Genomic DNA, 18,883 nt, shown 5'->3' with positions numbered 1-18,883 from the left:
GTATAAAATATATTTGAAAAGAATGGTACAAATTGAAGTACATGAAAGGCATTAACCTGGGTCCATCAAGATATTTGAGAAGAAACAAGTAGAAGTAGAAGAAGATATTCCTTTATGATATTTGTAAGGAGACAATGTGTTGAACTGTGTCATCTAAATAAATTATGAAGTATGAAGAAAAAGAACCAAGTCATAAAGAAGAGAGGGATTTGGTAGTAATTGCAGGTGGTGCTGGAGTAACAGTAGCATTATCTGTCCAGTTCGTTTCACCCCAGTGCCATAACATGCTCTCCCAGAAGCAGAAATCCTCGAAACATGTCTTTAAACGCTTGTCTTTTATCTTGATTTTCCAATGACCATCCGTGTAATTTCCTTTCTTAGCTTGCCTCCGATCCCACTCCAATGCTGCCTTTTGCTTAGACCTAAGCAAACAAAACTTATGCAAATTTTCTGGCATAGCATCATGCACCTTCCACCACTTTTTATGTGCAACATCACTGGCAAACTCCTGCAAAATGTCCACATTCCAGTTGCAGTCATAGTCCCGGAAACAAAGCCAAGGCTTATTACCCAGATAGTGGAGGACATAAAGGATCGGAGGATCAGCCCCAAAGAGACGAGTTTTCATCACTTTTTTTTCCTCCTCATCACCTTCCCAGAAGTGCTTCAAGAAGTTCATATGTCTTGGGATCCGGTGCCACCACGTGAAGATTTCATTCAGATACCCCTGGTCCCCACCATTGTAGGACACGATCTCATTGATGTGATCCATTAGCAGCTGGAATGTACAATTTGATGGTTCAATCACCATCACACCCGAGTTGAAGAGAGTGGCATTATTTCCAGTGGCAGTTATTTCTGGCATCTCAAACAGGAAATCGATGTTTCTAAGTATGAGCAGGTCGGCGTCAATGAAAATAATCTTGTCATAATCTGTCAGCTGCCAGAGACGGAATTTGCTATAGTTCCATTCATTGTACGCATCCCGTTCAGCTTTGGGGTTCCTGATCCTTTGGATTATATGGATCTTCCAACCAGCAGCCGCCAATCCTTCTCTGTGATACTCACTAATTGTTTCATCAATAAGTATCACGAGATCTCGTGTTGAACCAGCCATACGGATACTCTGAGCAGCAGCGATAGCTCCACAAACATATACATGTGCAGAGTGCAGAATAGTTGCGTATGCTTCACGGTGTGCTCTTTCTGAGTAAAAATTTTCTGTTAAAAAAGAAGTTAGTTTCTCGCTTTAAAGTACTTTGCAATTACCAGACCAATTTAATTCTAAAAGCAAACCTTCCTCATTTTTCCATTCTTTGTCCTCTCCCCAGACCAATTTAATTCTAAAAGCAAACCTTCCTCATTTTTCCATTCTTTGTCCTCTCCCTGCCACCCCCAACACCTGCCCCCCTCCCCCCTCTCTCTCCTTTTCTAACCCAGTTTGAGTTTTCCATACATGAGGTATACACAATCAAGAGGCACTGAACTTACCACATATGAGTTATATGGTGGAGGTTTTTCTTGAGAAGAAAATTCTACTAATTAAACAGCATCACTTTCCTTGACAACCAGTACTAAGTCCAGTCGGATGGTCAGGATTATCTCATCATCAAAAATATTATAAAATTATTAGATGTCTTAGTGACTTGCTTTACTTATTTTGAGGTCATTTTATCTGTACTAGACCAATACTTATAACTAAACTCAGCAACGCCCAGCCATTATTCTGAAAACTTCTGCTCTTTCCCCCCACCCAATTAAAAATCTTAAAAAATTGTAGATGCACTAAAAAAGAGATACAAACATAATATAGATGGACCATGAGCTTTTTGTATAATGACTTGCAAAAGGTGGTGGAGGAAAAACACACCCACACACACAAAACAACCAGCCAACCAACAACATACTATTATCAAACTGACCTTTAGCCTTGAGGGGAACTGCAAGTTCACATGACCCTACTGGAAGCTGCAGCTTATTTCTCAATGTATTCAGGTTGGGTTGAAAAAGCCATACATTCCCTTCATGTATGAGAAGTTCCCTGCAAGTGAAGAGATTTGGGATTGGGAAGCAGTCCGTCACAATAAGCACACGCACTGGATGATATCCTTTGGAAGAGGCAGCAACCCTTGCTGCTTCAAGCTGCAAGTGCAAACGGGCCACATCTCTTGACCAGCTCCCCGACTTGTTGCAGGGAAGTTTGACAGCAACTAGATCAACCCGGGGTTTTCCAGGAACTTTAAGCTTGGGTAGAGAAGGACAAGTAGGAACTTCAAAATCTTCTTCTTCATCTATCCATTCAGGGTATAGGGATTCCCATGTTATGTTGGGTGACACAGAGTCCAGTTGCAGAACAACATGCTCGACTTCTGGAATCAGCTCCTTCCAGAGATTAATCTCACTGTCGTCAAAATTTAACAAGCCAATTCCCTGATACTCATTCCTGTCAGTTAGTTTCTCAATGATGTTTGAGATTTGGTCCCAGTTAATGTCTAAAAAAGATATATAGCGTGGATCTGTAGCAGCACTCTCTCTTATCCATCTTTCAGCAAGATTTGACCTGCAGGCAAAGACTTCTCCTTCAAGATGTTGTGAAGAGATAACAAAAATTAAATGCTCCATGCTTTATAGAGAATAACAATTTAGGTGGCAATTGCAATTTCAGAAAAGGAGGGGGTGAGCATATATTATTTTGTTGCAAAACAACGAGAAAAATGAAATTGTACATTCACAAAACCTCAATGCAATGTGAAAACTAAAAAGAAAAGCAAGAAACTCCCAAAGAGTAAACTATACAGGGTTGTAAGATCTGAAGAAACCAAGGTGAGTAATACATACCGAGAGACATAATGGGATTGATAATCTGTATTATAAATAGCTGGAGAGTGGAAGAATGTCACAAGGGCTCCCAAGACAATAATCACCAGCACAAGTTTCAAGGTAGGTTTGCAATTTAAATTCCTATCTTGGACGGAACTGTGGAGGGCCTTTGCAACATCTTTAAAATCTCTACTTCTTTGAAGCTTTCTTTTGTTAGATTCTTCACTGTACCAAGAAGGCCCAAACTTCATCCATGCATGTATAAAGGAAGTGAAAGAGAACCCAACACACAACAAAATGGATGGCAATAATTCAAATGGCCGCAAAAAAGTTTATGATGTTGCAGACAACTTCCACATGCAACACGATAGCCTAGTTCAGTTGCATAAACAGTGCATTGCAAAATCATGTAGATAGCAAATACTACAAATGTAAATTTTCTGAATCACCAACCCATTCAGTAGATAACAAATAAAATAGTCAGATCAACTGCAAAGCCAGATAACAACATACAATTGCAAGCAAGAGACCTGTAAAGAAGAGTAACAAAACCATCTATTATAGACAAAATCAACTACCATTATCAAATTGCAGAGTCTTGATCACCACTATTAGGTGAAGGTCTTTGGTGTAAATGTCTCTTCATGCATAGGATCCAGTTGGCACAAACCATATATATTTATGTGCAGGTGTGTGTGAAAAAAAAGATCTTCCCTTGCAAAACCTCCATTAGCACACTGATTACATGCCCCCTCTTATGTAAGATGAAACTCAATGCTTATTTAGCATGAAATGATTCTCGGATGACTAATTATTATGCTGCTTCCTCTACATGGTCAGTTTCTTGCAACATTTATGACGTGACAAACACAATTTAGTAATAGATATTCATGAAGAAATTAATTTAGTAATAGAAGAAAAACTACGTGGACAAGGTTGTTCCTTTCAAAAATGGCCTCAACTAATAGAAAACATTTGCACCAAGTACGTGTCACACAATTTGATCATGTAGAAATGGATTTGAGATTTGTGTTGCAAATAAAGTTAACTGTTTCCATAGCATATATCATTTTCCTTAATTAAACAAAACATATTTGAAATGACTGGAGATTTTTTTTTTTTCTTTAAATATCATAGAAAGCACAAAATGGACAAAACCCAAGTACAGTGGGAGTTACACTACACTATACCAAAAGAGGAAAAGAAAAAAGAAAGGAGAAAATCAATACACGATTAGATTAGATCCTAAAGTTTGCACTCAAACACCCTCTTGTTCCTCTGCAACCAGTTAAACCACATCAAACAGGGGAGAATAGATAACACTCGTTCCACCTCTACAGTCTTCTTTTTTTTTTTGTGGGGGGGGGGGGGGGAGGGGGGGTTGTTAACTTCTAGCTTTAGAGGTTGAATCCCAAGAAGCCAACAATTTACTCAACTGATGTCAGTATAATCCAATAAACACCAAATGCGAGAAAATCAATGGCCCTAGTACCCAAGCAATAGAACAACCTAAAGTAAGTGATCAACAGTTTCTGCATCCACTGAACACATAGAGCCCCCAACTACTAGAATACTTTGTAGTTTCTAATCGTCACCAAATTCTCAGCAGTCGGAATATGTGATGCAGCAGGCATCACATGGCTGGACAAAGCTCGCCTCTTTCAGGCCAATGGCAGCCAAGAGAAGAAAGTGCAAGAGAAACAACCAGCAGTTAGCATAAATGACTCCAGCAGCCTATTTGAATATTTTCTCTAGAACAGAAGGAAAAATTAAAATTAAAATAATAATCTGTTTAAGGATTTTTGTTATCCTTTCAATGGTGATAGTTTCCTCGACTTGTGAAGAATAGAAGTTAATTACTTTTTTTGATAAATAAGAAGTTAGTTACTTAAGATTGAAGGCTTTAGCGATGAAGCAACTTAATGGGGAAGAAAGGTGAGTGCCTTCAGGTGTTAACTGCTATACTCTAGATGATTTTAGTAACTAGTGAGCTGTCTTAGTTGTTTTTCGTTGAAATGTGCCAGTACTCCCTTAGGAAGTGATATTTACTATAAAAAGAATGAAACATGCAGTGTTTTCACAGTAATGTAATCAATTTACTCAGAATTACCACTTCCTCTTCCTAGCTAATCTTCTCTCTACTCCCTTTCTCTCTTGCTAATATTTTCAGCAATTCGTTCTGTCCCCCTTGCTGGGGTTCTCAGAACCCTCATCTCATCTTTCTTTAATAACCTGAATCCAAGCAAAATCAGATTAGTTCTCTCTTCCTAAGCTTCTATTCCTCTTTCCAAAATTGACAAATTGATTCTCTCCTGTTCCTTGCCAAAACAGTTCCTTATCACTAAGCTTTCTCTGCTATCCTGCATCAATATGACTCTATACTGCAGTCCACACAATAAAGAGACTTCGGCTCTTGAAATGTATAAATTTGTAATTCCTGCTCAATCTCAATGCATAGTATCCTCTCCAACCCCACATCGCTGAACTCTATAAAGAAGGCTGACATGCCACGACTTAATTCTAGTCTTGACATTCTCCAAAGTTTCATCACTAACTCTGCCTGCCAGACTTTTTGCACTACATTCCCTGAATATAGCTGATATCTTATTAATTTGATCTCTGTGGAGCATAAAAGTCCATAAGCAATCACTGCAGTTTCATAAAGTCAAACTTCAATCACATTGGCAAACAACAAATGACTATAATCCTACCACAAGTTCATTATATAAACGAAGATAATTGAGTAACACATGAGAGGCAGGAGAAACCTATACAGATATAATCATAAATCATCAAAAGTCGGAAAGCCAACCATAGGGCAATGAGGCGGGCCATTTCTTCAACTGATTTCTAGTTAGAGGTCAAATCATGGAAGAGATGAGGCCTATTTCACTCACTGAACAAAACGAAGCATATCATTCACATTTATGTCAGAGCTGCTTCAATCCACACAAAGCATCTTGTTATTTTATCTATTGTCAGTAAAGAAGCATACTTTTTTCCACTTGATTGGAGCAATGGCTGCAACAAGTCAAGGTTTTGCATTGGAGCCATTCTCACCTAGAGTAGCATTTCATAGCATGCCAACCCTGACTAGAAGTATCAACTACAAAGTATCAAGACACTAAGACCCTTACCGGTCAGCTCAGCCCCCAACCGAAGTAAGCCTTATCACAACTAATTGGGGTAGCTGGGGAGCTAAAATAAATAACTGAAATGCTACTTGGGAACAAAATTCTGAAGTGCAATTCGAAAACAATGTAGACGAAACAAAGCATTAGTCTTTTCACCAATAAAACCACAATAACCATACCAAACAATGACCATAATGTTAACACCACTAAAAACAAAGACCCAGAAAAGGAAAGATTGCAGCACTAAAATCGTGAATTGCAATAATAACATTCATGGCGCTCGGTCAATAATCATATGGGAACTTAACTAGTAAGCAGCAATCAGGCACTTTCAGCAAAAACACAAGCAACTCTCCCAATAACAAAAGCAAAGAGCACTAAACAATGTAAGAAAAACCAGTCAAACGATAAAAGAAAGGGAAGCTGACTTTGTGGATGCAGACAAGCGGAGCCTGGGCTCAACGGGGCTCGTGCAGGTTCCTCTCATCTTTGATTCAGTTGCAGCCTGGAGGAGGCACCATCTGATCTACAAAAACAAACCAAAGCAAAGCTTTTTTTAATGTCAATTTGTACAAACAGAAAACCCTTTTAAAAGAAACGAAGTAGAGAGACCTGTGATCTTAGCAGAAGGGTTGAGTTCCTGAAGAGAGTGGGGGACGCTGCGACCGGAGATGATGAATTTTGTCGGTCAAAGCCCGAGCCTGAAAGAGTTTAGTCTCGACAGTTAACATATACAGTTCACGGTTTGAGAATCCTGTAAATAATAACTGGTCAATGTAAGACTAAGTTTTTTCTTACTTTTTTGGGTAATTACTTTTTTTTTTTTTTTTTCTCTTCTTCTTCTCCACCTCCTCGTATCAACTCGAGTGCCTAGACATTTTCTTTCATGAACTATCAACTATGAAACTTGACTTTAAATCTATCATTTTATAACAAAAAGCCCAATTCTATCAATTAAAATGATTAAAATTTACAGTAAAACGGTTATATACATTGATACAAATCATATGTCATTTTAAAATTAATTTTGTTGGAATTCATTTTTAACATTCAATGGGGTTATTGAATTAAAATGCCTTTTATTTTATATTTTTTTAGACAATTTTAATTATTTGTTTATTTCATTGTTGGATTCCACCAATCCAATCCTATTTTGAAACTATTTCAAATTGTTTATGATTGGCTTAATTTTCAAACATTATACCAAACAGCTCAAAAGTAAACGCTCGAGATTGACTTACTAACAATTAAGGGAAAGTTAATTGTTGCATGGTTTGACCCTTTAATCAATTGTTGCATGATTTGATTCCAAATTATTATTTTAAGACGTTTCTTTATAAATTATTTAAAACATATAATACTTTAAAGATGTTTATGTTGATCGACTCTTTGACATGTGCCCCGTTGATGGGCCCGTCAATTATTTAAGTTGAGAGTTGTTAGATAACGTGGAATTAGTTGGGCAATGAAAAAATTGCACCGGTGTTGTTGTAAAATTAAACTCTCACGTGAAAATGAAAATTCGAACCATTTTTCTAAATGAGTCAGTCTTAAAATTATAAAGTTGGACTTGACTCGATACGATTTCGGCCCTATATACGTATATACAGATACCATCAATACATGGTAAAGTTTTTGGGTTCTATTAAACCTGAATATTTTTACATTTTGTTGTAATTAAGCCATGCATGATCTACAACTTAAGAAATATTGCTGAATATGATATATGTATGATATGTGTATACGACACTTGTTGTATTATAATAGGACTTGGCGAGACATGTCGTTAAGTTACTTGACAAAAAAAAAAAAAACGAAATGAAAGAATCAACTGCATTTATCTTATGTCTACACATACATACTTTTTAAAAAACTATTTTGTTTTTGTCTAGAGAAATGCTATGAGTTCTTCTAATATTATTCTGGTAATCTCTCAACTGTGATGTGATTAAATTTAAGATTATCATTATTAACTTTTAATCTATTGATGATTTTAAAAGTCAAATCACAATTGGGAAAACACCAGGAGAACACTATAAGAATATATAGCATTTTCTTTTTCTCAAAAATAAAAAGAAAAGAAAAAAAAAGAAAAAAAAGGGAAACTTTACTGAAGACCCCCGAACTTCCACTCGTTTTGAAATACCCTATAAACTTCAAAATCTCTCAATTTAGTCCACTGAACTTTCAATTGCTTTCAATTTGGACCTATCCGTCAATTTTCGCCATTAAAAATACAAAAAAAGACCAAAATATCCATGATTTTTGTTTTAAATAAAAAAAAGTTTTGGAAGTTAAAATTTTATACAAAAGTCAGGGGTATAAACGTCATGTAACATTTAAAATCTAACGGAGAAGTCCAAATTGGGAGCAATTGAACGTTCAGGGGACTAAATTGAGAGATTTTGAAGTTTAGGGGAGTATTTCAAAAGGGGTGAAAGTTTATGGGTTTTTAGTGAAGTTTTCCAAAAAAAAAAAAAAAAAAAACTGTGCTCCTGATGGGTCAAGCCTCAAACGCTGCGTTTTGCACGGTTGCACCCTTTGGTCAAGTGTCGGATTTATTATTCTCTTTGTGGCAGATCTGACTCGTCTCTCTCACGTCAATGGGCTCCTGAATCCAATACAACTGCGATTCCGCTCCAGAAACACCGCCACAACCACCACCATCATCAGAAGATCACAGACGTGTATATTCGAGTGGAGCCCAAAGATGTCGTTGGTAACGGCCGTTCGTGATTACATCAACCGGATGTTGCAGGACATCTCCGGCATGAAGGTTCTCATCCTTGATTCTCACACGGTACCCCCCACTCCTCAAATCCTTCATCTGTCTGATTCTGAGAACGTTGAGGAAAATGATGTGGAAAATTTGAGTCTTCGAATATCATCTTTTAGGTTTGTTTGGGAATGAAGAACTTTACTGCAATTTAGTTGTTATAAGAGAGTTCTATAATATTTACTTGAACCGAGGGTTTGAAATTCGAGTTCCCAATTCTCTTCCTATAATTCATCAGAAAATTGAACAGATAATACTTGCCTGCCCAGCTTAGCTGACGATTATTTCGTAGTGTAATGTCAGTCAAAATTTTCAATTTTTGTGGAGAAAAACGATGTTTTGGGCCGTTTTTGAATGTCCCATTAAGATGAATCTGAAAATGCTCCATTGTCTTGTGTATGTGCGTGCGCGTGCGTGCTGATAAGTTTACAAATCAAGTGGGCAATTACAGGAACAAGTGGCAGCCAGCCTCATTAAAACGTTGTTGAAACCATGGAACTCTGGTGATGGCTCCAATTTTTGTTTTTTTAGTAAACCCTGATTGTATGATAGATTTATACCGTGAATTGCTAACGGGGTCGTTCAATTTTCATGAGATGGACAAACTGCAATGCCCCTTTGTTGTGCCTTCAATTGGTGCTGTTATACTGTTTAACCCACCTTGCTTGTTAGATTCGGATTGGCCCTAGTGGGTTAAGCGGTAAAGATGAATGTGGGTTTGATCATGAGTGTGCATTTTGGTTGATGATTTGTAGGTAAGTACAGTTAGTGTTGCGTATTCACAGTCAGAGCTTCTTCAGAAAGAAGTATTCTTGGTAGAGTTGGTAGATAACATTTCCAAGTCAAAAGAATCAATGTCGCATCTCAAGGCGGTTTTCTTCCTCCGGCCCACATCAGAGAATATCCAACGATTGCGGCGCCAGCTAGCTAGTCCTAGATTTGGAGAGTACCACCTATGTAAGTTTTTAAAGCTTGAGAGAAGTTACAGAAGTTGTATTTGAAATTTTCAAGGTTTTGCTAATGGTTATTAGCTTTTGAGTAAAGAGTTCTTTTTTATGCCAATTTTGGTACAGTTTTTTCCAACCTATTGAAGGATACACAGATTCATAATTTAGCTGATTCAGATGAACAGGAAGTTGTCCAACAAGTTCAGGTAACTTTTTTACTGACCAATACTTTACTGCTCACTTATAAAAAAAAATTGTACTTATCAAAATACTGTGCTGCTTAAGTAAAAATTTCCTTTGCGGTTCACCTTCTTCCTTTTTATTATTTCATTTTATGTGCTTTTGAGTTTATGTTCAACTGAAATTAGGAAATCTATCATAGTTATGTTCAAGAGAACTGGAAGAAAAATGAAAAAAAAAAAAAAAAAAAATCTAGGGTAAGGTTACAGTATAATTATGATGCCATTGTCATGGGCTTTTGCATATATTGGGTTGGTTGGAGCACAGTCACTGCATGGATATTTGTTTATTTTTGCTGTCCAATTCATGCTTTTGATGCACGAGAAGATGTTTTTTCATTTGACTTGGTTGTTAGCCACCTCATATTAAATTAAATTTTAGATATTAAAATTGTCATGATCCTGCAGGAATTCTATGCGGACTTTGTGGCAATTGATCCTTACCATTTCACTTTGAATGTGCCATCAAATCACCTTTATATGCTCCCAGCAGTTGTAGATCCTCCAAGTTTGCAGAACTTCTGTGACCGAGTTGTTGATGGTATTGCAGCTGTTTTCTTGGCATTAAAAAGACGACCTATTATTCGATATCAAAGGACCTCGGATATTGCCAAGAGGATAGCACAAGAAACAGCAGTAAGTAAAGTGAACTGCAAGAAGTTATCGGACAAGTTGGGTATGAATTTTGCACATTCTGTATTTAAAACCTAATCTATATACTTTTTGGGGTGTTACAGAAACTGATGTACCAGCAGGAAAGTGGGCTTTTTGATTTCAGGCGAACGGAAGTTTCTCCGTTGTTGCTGGTAATTGATAGGAGGGATGATCCTCTGACCCCATTGCTGAATCAGTGGACGTATCAGGTATTTTTGCTTGTGGCTATAATTTCTCCATTTTTTTTTATGAGAAATGCCACTTTTATTTTGATAACATGGATGGTTTAATCATGTGTGCAACTCATTTATTATCACATCATGTTCTATAGGCAATGGTTCATGAGTTGATAGGAATTCAAGACAACAAGGTGGATTTGAGAAGTACTGGCAAATTTCCGAAGGATCAACAGGTTGAGTTGCATTTCTCTTTTATAGTGCACGTTTTTATTTTTATATTTTGTGTTGCTAAGAAAATGATCTTTGTTCAATTCTTGCTCATAGGAGGTCGTGTTGTCATCAGAACAAGATGCCTTTTTCAAAGCTAACATGTATGAGAATTTTGGAGATATTGGAATGAATATCAAGCGATTGGTGGATGAATTTCAGCAGATTGCAAAGAGTAACCAGAACATCCAGACAATAGGTTTGTATGAGGCTTGGTAATTTCAGATTAGCAAGATATTTCTTTACTAAATTACCCTTAGCCGTGGTGGCTTGAGATATAACATTTGATCATTCCAATGTTTTAAATTTCTGCAGAAGACATGGCCAAATTTGTTGACAATTACCCTGAATACAAAAAAATGCAAGGAAATGTTTCAAAGCATGTGACATTGGTCACAGAAATGAGCAAGATAGTTGAAGAGCGGAAACTCATGTTGGTTTCACAAACAGAACAGGAGTTGGCTTGCAATGGTGGTCAAGTGGCAGCTTTCGAGGTAGTGTGTGGTGTATTCTTTATTGTTTTCTCTTTAAAGGTTTTCTCTAAATTTTGTTTTTATTGACTTCATGTTAGCCATGGTCCTAGTAAGATATACATTTTCTTAGATAATCATTTGATGAAATTAATTTTTTTATAAGTAATGTAAATTCATTAAAAGCATAGAGGGGTGCAACCCTATATAACACCTCAATTCCATATTGGAAGATGAGTAGCCCACATAGAGTTGGTGGTTTATAAAAAGACTCATGGGTGCTAAATCTCACATTGCTTACTTACTAGGTAAAATTTGGCTTTATAAGTGATTATAGGAAAGCTTCAAATTGACTAGTCATTTCGCAGTAATAGCGTAGTTGTGGCTATTGCTGTTCCTTGAGACATTATAAATGGTATCAGAGCCACCTAGTAATGTCATATGGTATTGTCAGTACTACATGCCGTGGCCCTGACGGTCATAGTCCTAACGAAGACATCAGGGTTTGAATGGGAGAGTTTGTAACACTCCGGTCCCATATTTGGGAGATAAAGTACTTCCCTCACATTTAAAATTAATAATGTTGGGAAGTCCTTTTGTAAATTTACATTTTTGTAACTATAACTTACGTCATCATTGTACATTGTACCTATACAGCCTCATTATTAAGAGAGAGGCCAGCAAAATGTTATGGGAACGAATTGAGAGAGGGATTGATCAAAGAACATGGTGCATGTATCATACACTAGTTTCTTCTGATTGGAGATTATCAACAGTAACTGTGCAACTCTAGAATATGATAAAACTAAAAGCCAACACATTTTAGAGTGATTTTAAAAGCTAAATGTGTCAAAGTGGAATTTAAAAGAAGAATGAAAAGAAAAAAGCTGGAGAGGGGTGTTCGTTAATGTTAATTTTCGTTGATTTGGTTCCTCAAGGGGTATCATGTAACTTATTTGAAGTTTCATGGGAGATTGGAAGTATATTGCTATTGAATCAACACGAGAATGTCATATCATAAAAAAGAATTGGCAGTATGCAAAAAAAAATGATATATGTTTTATTTTATCTAATTCACATTTCAATCTTACTAGATTATAACGCTATTTGGTCTTCAGAATTATTGTTTCTATCAGTATCATGTTATGCGCCTGTCAAGTTACTGTCTCAAACAAAATGTTCATTTACTGATATTGACTTTGAAATGGTACCTGAGTATATTCTTTATGCTTGAAACTAGAGTCAGAAATATATGGTATAAGGTTCGGCTGTTGAGCATGACCTTCTTTCCTTTCAAACTCTTATGCAGGCAGTGACAAATCTTTTAAACAATGAAAGTATATCTAATATTGATCGTCTACGCTTGGTGATGCTTTATGCTTTGCGCTACGAGAAGGAAAGCCCTGTTCAATTGATGCAGCTTTTTAACAAACTGGCTTCTCGGTCTGCCAAGTACAAACCAGGGGTAAAATAACTGAACCAGTGTTTCTTTTCTGCATGATTTGACTCTCGAGTAGAGCAGTAAATATGTTGGAAGTTGTTATTTTCCTTGGTAATGGCTAGATGATTCACTGGTTTTGACAAATTGATCATCATGCTATGACAGCTTGTCCAGTTCCTCTTGAAGCAAGCGGGTGTTGATAAGCGAACTGGGGATCTTTATGGAAATCGAGATTTTCTGAATATTGCTCGTAACATGGCTCGCGGACTGAAGGTTTGTCAGGAAATAGTGTAATTGCTGCTTGACGACATGGTTAGCTGCTTATACATCATTTTCCCACATTCTGTAGGGCGTTGAGAATGTGTACACACAGCACCAACCACTTTTGTTCCAAACTGTGGAAAGCATTACCAAGGGACGGATGAGAGATGTGGACTACCCATACGTTGGCAATCATTTTCAGCAGGGCAGGTTTGTAGCTAAAATAATTGTTTCTTCCCAGCAAGGTTGAGTCTCTTGCAAATTTTGGAATGTGTGGTCTCTTTCCTAATATTTGGGTTACGGCAGTGTCCTTACAGGAGGCCTCTGGTAGTAAAAGTTGCTGAATTTTGACTTTTTCTGGTAATTTTGGGGGATTAGATGGTGGACTGAAATTAATATTGAGCTGCTGAAGTATATATATGGTCGAGAAATAGTGTCAAGATAATAGAAGTTGTGTAACTAAATTTGCTATTTTAGAATGAGAATAATTTGTAGAAGTACCCACCTTCATAAAAAGGTAAAAGCTTCTAAAGTAACTCGCTGCTCCCTGCAGATATATGATGATAACTTCAAACTCTTAGCACTAGTTGAAAGAAGGTATGTAGGCCCCTAGATGGCTCATTTGAAGCAAACTGCATTGTAACGTTATGTTTATTAAATTGTATCAACATGTTTTAGGGAAAGGTTACACACTTGGGGTGGATCATTAAATATAGGCATTTCATGTATTTGGGAGTTTGACCTCGTGCTCATTTCGGGTGTTGATGTTTCACCTCGACACTTGCTACACATGGTGCTTGGAGCAATCTTGTAACGACTTAAGAAAAGCGCTGGCCATGTTCGTGCTATCACTCTAAATAGACTAGTCAAGTTACAAGTGGAGCTCTTTAGAATCACTTATAAAGCCAATTCTCAGCTAGTAAGAGATTAATGTGAGACTTAGCATCTATGAGCACCTCTATAATTCACCAACTTAATGTGTGCAATTCATCTTCTAATTTTTTGGGATGTTAGATTAGAGGTCTCAGTGGGGAACTTTATACAAGACTGGTGCTATAGCAGATTTCTGCAATATTTGTAGTTTATTAATGAAGTGACTTGTGGATCTAGGCTTTGTGGATAAAATATGAGCTAACTGAGGTGGCTTTGCTCCCTCAGTTTTTTGAAGGAAGTACTGAAGCCATCCAGTCGACCTCCAAAACTATGATTTTAGTTTCTTTGGTGACAGCTATTAGCCTATCACACTATTTTCTAAACTGTATCTCGGTAGCATACATATTCCCATACTTGCAGATTTTTTTTTTTATAAGTAATCAATTTTATTAAAAAAGGGTGCACCGTAGTATACAAGAGATATGTAAGAGAAATGCCAAAAAAAAGAAAGAAAATGAAGTTAAAAAAAAAAAAAAATGATTTCATTTTAAAATTGATGGTAAGCTACAAATGTTAAGCTACATTGGGTACACTGGAATGGTGATTCCTTAGGAATAGGATGGAATGACCAAATTTTCTATACCCTAGCTCTAATAATTATTTCCCATAAAACCATTTTTTATTTTATTTTTTAACACCTTTTTTTTAAAAAAAAATCATCACGTGGGTGGCCGACCACCCCATGAGGATCTATGTTGAAGTTTTCATTTTATTTTGAAGTTTAAAGAAAAAATTTTAAAATATGGATTTTTTTGGAAAATGCTATTTTATTCCTCTTTTTTTTTTTTTTTTTTTTGAGGAATAGCTATTCCCGGTAATGATGCACAATCAAATGGAATAACTCTTTTATTCCTGTCTACCAAACATGACCTTAATTTTCAAATCAGATTTATATGCCCCTGATCACAACTTTACTCTCAAGTTTCTCTACCATTTTACTCAAAAGTTCTCCTATCATCCCCCCTTTGTTTTGTCTGTTTATGTCCTACATAAAGGACTTACAATCACAGACAGATTGAATTGTAGGATTAGACATGAATTTATATTTGAGATGATCTTTGATTGTTGAAGTGATAATTATGATATTCAAATAAGATAACGAAAAATTGCACAAGGTTTTTTGGTAAAATATTATTTGAATTACATGCACTTTATCCTTAAGCAGGCCCCAGGAAGTAGTCATATTCATTGTTGGAGGGACAACATATGAAGAGTCACGTTGTGTTGCTCTACAAAATGCCAGCAATTCTGGAATTCGTTTTATACTTGGTGGTTCTGTGGTTCTGAATTCTAAGAGGTATGCCTTTGAATCATCAATTCCATTTTGATAGAGGTGTGGATCTAATAGGCATAACAGAAGTTCGCTATTACTTTGCTAGCTGTGCTTCATTCTAGGTGCAGTAGCATTAAATTTAAATGCTAATTTATATGGTCCGCATCTGTCTTGCATGAGTTGCAAAATTGATATGGTAGTTGTAGGTTAGCTTGCATCAAGTTGTTTTGACTCTTTGTGAAACTCTGATCTGCTTGGGGATTTGGATTTGGCATTATCATCCCCTGTGGTTTGCATCCACTCTATGGTTTCTGGCTTCTACAAGTTTTAGAAGTAGTTAAAATTTAAAAGTTCCATTCAGGGGGATCCAATCCTGACCAAGCATGTAGAACGGAAGGTTGTTATAAGTAGACAGCTAACATATAACTATAGTCACACCCTATAGAAAATAAATCTGAATATAAATATTCTTAAATTTATACTTGTCTCATGAATAAGATACATTTTGGTTATATAGTGATCATCTGGGGCTGGTTTATTCATCAGAAAAAAAAATTTATTAGGTCTGGTTTAGTCAATTGGAGCCTACTTAGGTGCACTATCCTTTACACAATACATTTCTCTGATCCAGTAATCATTTTGGCCGAAATGCAGATTTCTGAAGGACTTGGAAGAAGCTCAAAGGATGACTCGTCCTAGCACTACCGTGCTTTGAAGCCTGCCATACGTCTTGAGAGTCAGTTGAGTAATTATTTGTGGCTTTATACCGGGATTTTGACTTGGTGACTGGCAGCGGTAAGCTTGTTTATGAATATTGGAAATAGGAGCTTGATGAGGATTCATCGTAATTATCCCACTTTTCCTGCACAAGACACATTCAATATTCACCCATTTGCATAGGAATGATAGGCCCCCTCCCCAAAGAGAAATTAGAGAAAGAAAATGATTCATGAGAACCAATTTTAAACTTTGGCGAAAAAATTGTAAAAATAATATACAAATAGTTCCTTTGATTTTTGTGTACATGCTTGTTGATGTATCCATTTGTAGTTATATATATTGTGAAAAGTAACAATTGAGGATATAAGATAAGCCGCGGATTTGTTTTTGTACTTTGGCAATCAATGGATCTGGTTACACGGGAAGTTTTTTGAATATTTTGTGATGTTACACACACTTTGATAGGAATTCATACTTTATTTTTGCTTGCTGCAGTGGATCGTGTTCCTGCTCATTTTGATTGGCATTGTTCCAATTTTGTCAACTCATTCCTGCCGCCATCAAAATTGTCAATGATGCTAGCCAAATTTCATTAACTTTGCTTGCTTTTCCTGTATGCAACACCTCATATATAGAAAATCTTCATATTTCCAAGCGGCTTCTAGATTGGTTCTATGTTTTACGAGCGGATGTTAAGCTCCTTGCTCTGCAATTGCTCTTCTACTCGTTAAACAGGGATGGTTGTGATGAGTATATACATCTGGAAACTACCTTGTACCCTGAGTTGTGACCCACAGGTTTCTTCCCAGACCCCACTGCTGGCTGGCGTATCAAACTCCGGGACTATATATATATATAGTTACACTTCTCGCTTCATAGATTATGATCTCTGCCTCTCGCCTCCTCTTTGTCTCCCTTGTTCACTTCTCTAGTCTCTCCAACTCTTGCTTTCATGGCCCCCCAATGACAAATTATATGTTGCTTAATCCCCTAACCATTGGATCATCCCTCGTCGTTGAATTAGCACCCTTCATCGCCAGATCAACACTGGCTCGCGTTTGTCATGAGCTCCAACGATCTGTTGGCGCGGTTTGTTACTGCAAATATATGTGGTTTTTAGTTGGAATTTTATGGACTAAGTTTCAAATTTGGCATAAGAAAATTTTGGATTTTTATATTGGCTAAAACCTGCCACTTCAGATATGCACATTTACAATTTCCCAAGTCATATGTATAAAGAATAATGCTTTGTACTCGTCTATTATCTCACTCTCATATCATTGGATTGACGAAATAGTGTTAATTAGCCCTTAGATCACTTTTATTAAAATAAAAAATTAAGGATTGATGAGCACTGTCACATTAACATAGGAGTATCATAGCTGGATGAGATATGAAAATTTAGAAATACTGTATGTATGAAACTACCTGGATGAGATATGAAAATTTAGAAATACTGTATGTATGAAACTACCACATAAAGAGAAAATGGATCTAACATTGCCAAAGAGAGAAAATCATCCCCAAAATCTCCAAAGCCTCCCAAACCCTAAAACATGAAACTCCCAAATAGAGCCTTACAATGTTGTTTAATATGTCGTTATATTAATTATTAAAAAAATAAAAGAAGCCCCACTGTTAAAATATCTGGTTTGACTAATTTGTTAATCATAGTGGTTAATTAATTTGTTAATAATAGTGGTTCCAAATTTGTAGCGCTCATTTCATTGAACTCATGTAGCAAATATCTTTTAAAGCACTTGCGTTATTTTGGTTAGCCTTGTAGCAAAAAATAATTCAAACAAACTCCACATCGGCCGGTCAAAATAACTAAGGATTAGTGCTCAGCAAATTTGCTAAACACGGTAGCTCAACAATGCATAGTTTATATTAATAAAAAAAAATCAATATGATTTCTTTTCTTTTTTTTTAGAACATTGAAAGTAAATAAGCAAAGAATATTTTAAATGAAAAATAAAAGTGGATTGGTAAAATGCTGTGTTGAAAAAGCGAATAACTAAAATAAAATAAAATAAATCTATGGTGACTTTGTAAAAGCACAACTCATTATATATATATATATATATTAGTTTTATTTAATAATATATGTAGGGAACTTTATTGAGGAATTTGTGATGATATTTTTACCTAATCCTATTGAAAGTAGGGGATGATAATTTTTTACACAATATGTGAATCTAATACAAACCCAACACAAATTTAATGAGTTTGAGTTGAGGGATTTGATCTGCTTAATTAAATGAGTTGAGTTAGAGTTGACACTATATAATCTTATGCACATACCTTTGACACGACCTGAACTCAACACGAGACATAAGGGCAAGTAATTTTTTACACGACTCTCGAACCTGATACGACAAAATTTGGGAGCTAGGGTTAAGAGATTGGAGTTTGACCAATTTAATTAAATGAGTTGAACTAGTGTTAACTCATACGATTTTATATTCATGTCTTAACACGATTCAAATCCAATACATGAATACGAATTAATGCCCCTAATAAAGAGGAAAAAAGAAAATGAAATAAAAGACCATTTTTTTTTCCCTTTCTTTGGTAGCAAGAGCATTCCCAGCAGCTTCTTCGTTATTTTTCCTTCATTTAAGAATTCAAACTACTTTTTGCTTCCCTATGTCAAAATACACTCCAATACTTCTCTTAATCATTCCCTATATCATTAAAATATTTATTTTTTTAATTATATTATATATATAAGAGGAGAGATGAGAGAGGAGAAAAAAGAATCATTTT

At 36.1% G+C, this 18,883-nt stretch overlaps 2 protein-coding genes across 5 annotated transcripts; one reads left to right on the top strand and one right to left on the bottom strand.

The window, feature by feature from the left end:
• Positions 1-89: 89 nt before the first annotated feature.
• Positions 90-6,684, bottom strand: PGSIP2 (plant glycogenin-like starch initiation protein 2). 2 transcript variants are annotated; one of them, XM_059597293.2, is made up of 5 exons: positions 6,567-6,684; positions 6,383-6,480; positions 2,839-3,045; positions 1,923-2,560; positions 90-1,221 (listed from the first exon to the last, which is right to left on the bottom strand). In XM_059597293.2, exons 2-5 carry the CDS (start codon positions 6,439-6,441, stop codon positions 191-193), a joined length of 1,935 nt encoding a protein of 644 aa, XP_059453276.2. In that variant the 5' UTR covers positions 6,442-6,480; positions 6,567-6,684; the 3' UTR covers positions 90-190. The 2 variants fall into 2 exon arrangements, with proteins under 2 accessions (XP_059453276.2, XP_059453277.2); XM_059597294.2 differs by having other exon boundaries at positions 6,383-6,475.
• Positions 6,685-8,530: 1,846 nt separating this feature from the next.
• On the top strand, positions 8,531-17,370 carry VPS45 (vacuolar protein sorting 45). 3 transcript variants are annotated; one of them, XM_059597335.2, is made up of 14 exons: positions 8,531-8,754; positions 9,486-9,687; positions 9,804-9,883; positions 10,325-10,552; positions 10,654-10,779; positions 10,902-10,982; positions 11,074-11,215; positions 11,332-11,510; positions 12,796-12,951; positions 13,093-13,200; positions 13,277-13,398; positions 15,284-15,418; positions 16,049-16,134; positions 16,610-17,370. In XM_059597335.2, the coding sequence occupies exons 1-13, from the start codon at positions 8,665-8,667 to the stop codon at positions 16,107-16,109; spliced, it is 1,710 nt and encodes a 569-aa protein (XP_059453318.2). In that variant the 5' UTR covers positions 8,531-8,664; the 3' UTR covers positions 16,110-16,134; positions 16,610-17,370. The 3 variants fall into 3 exon arrangements, with proteins under 3 accessions (XP_059453318.2, XP_059453320.2, XP_059453317.2); XM_059597337.2 differs by lacking the exon at positions 16,610-17,370 and having other exon boundaries at positions 15,287-15,418; positions 16,049-16,502; XM_059597334.2 differs by lacking the exon at positions 16,610-17,370 and having other exon boundaries at positions 16,049-16,502.
• The last annotated feature ends 1,513 nt before the right edge of the window (positions 17,371-18,883 follow it).

The sequence above is a fragment of the Corylus avellana genome, chromosome 7 (assembly GCF_965113065.1).
Source record: "Corylus avellana chromosome 7, dhCorAvel1.hap1.2, whole genome shotgun sequence".
In the NCBI taxonomy this organism is placed as follows: domain Eukaryota; kingdom Viridiplantae; phylum Streptophyta; class Magnoliopsida; order Fagales; family Betulaceae; genus Corylus; species Corylus avellana.
The sequence above is the reverse complement of the archived record's forward strand: the minus strand, read 5'-3'. Positions and strand labels throughout refer to the sequence as shown.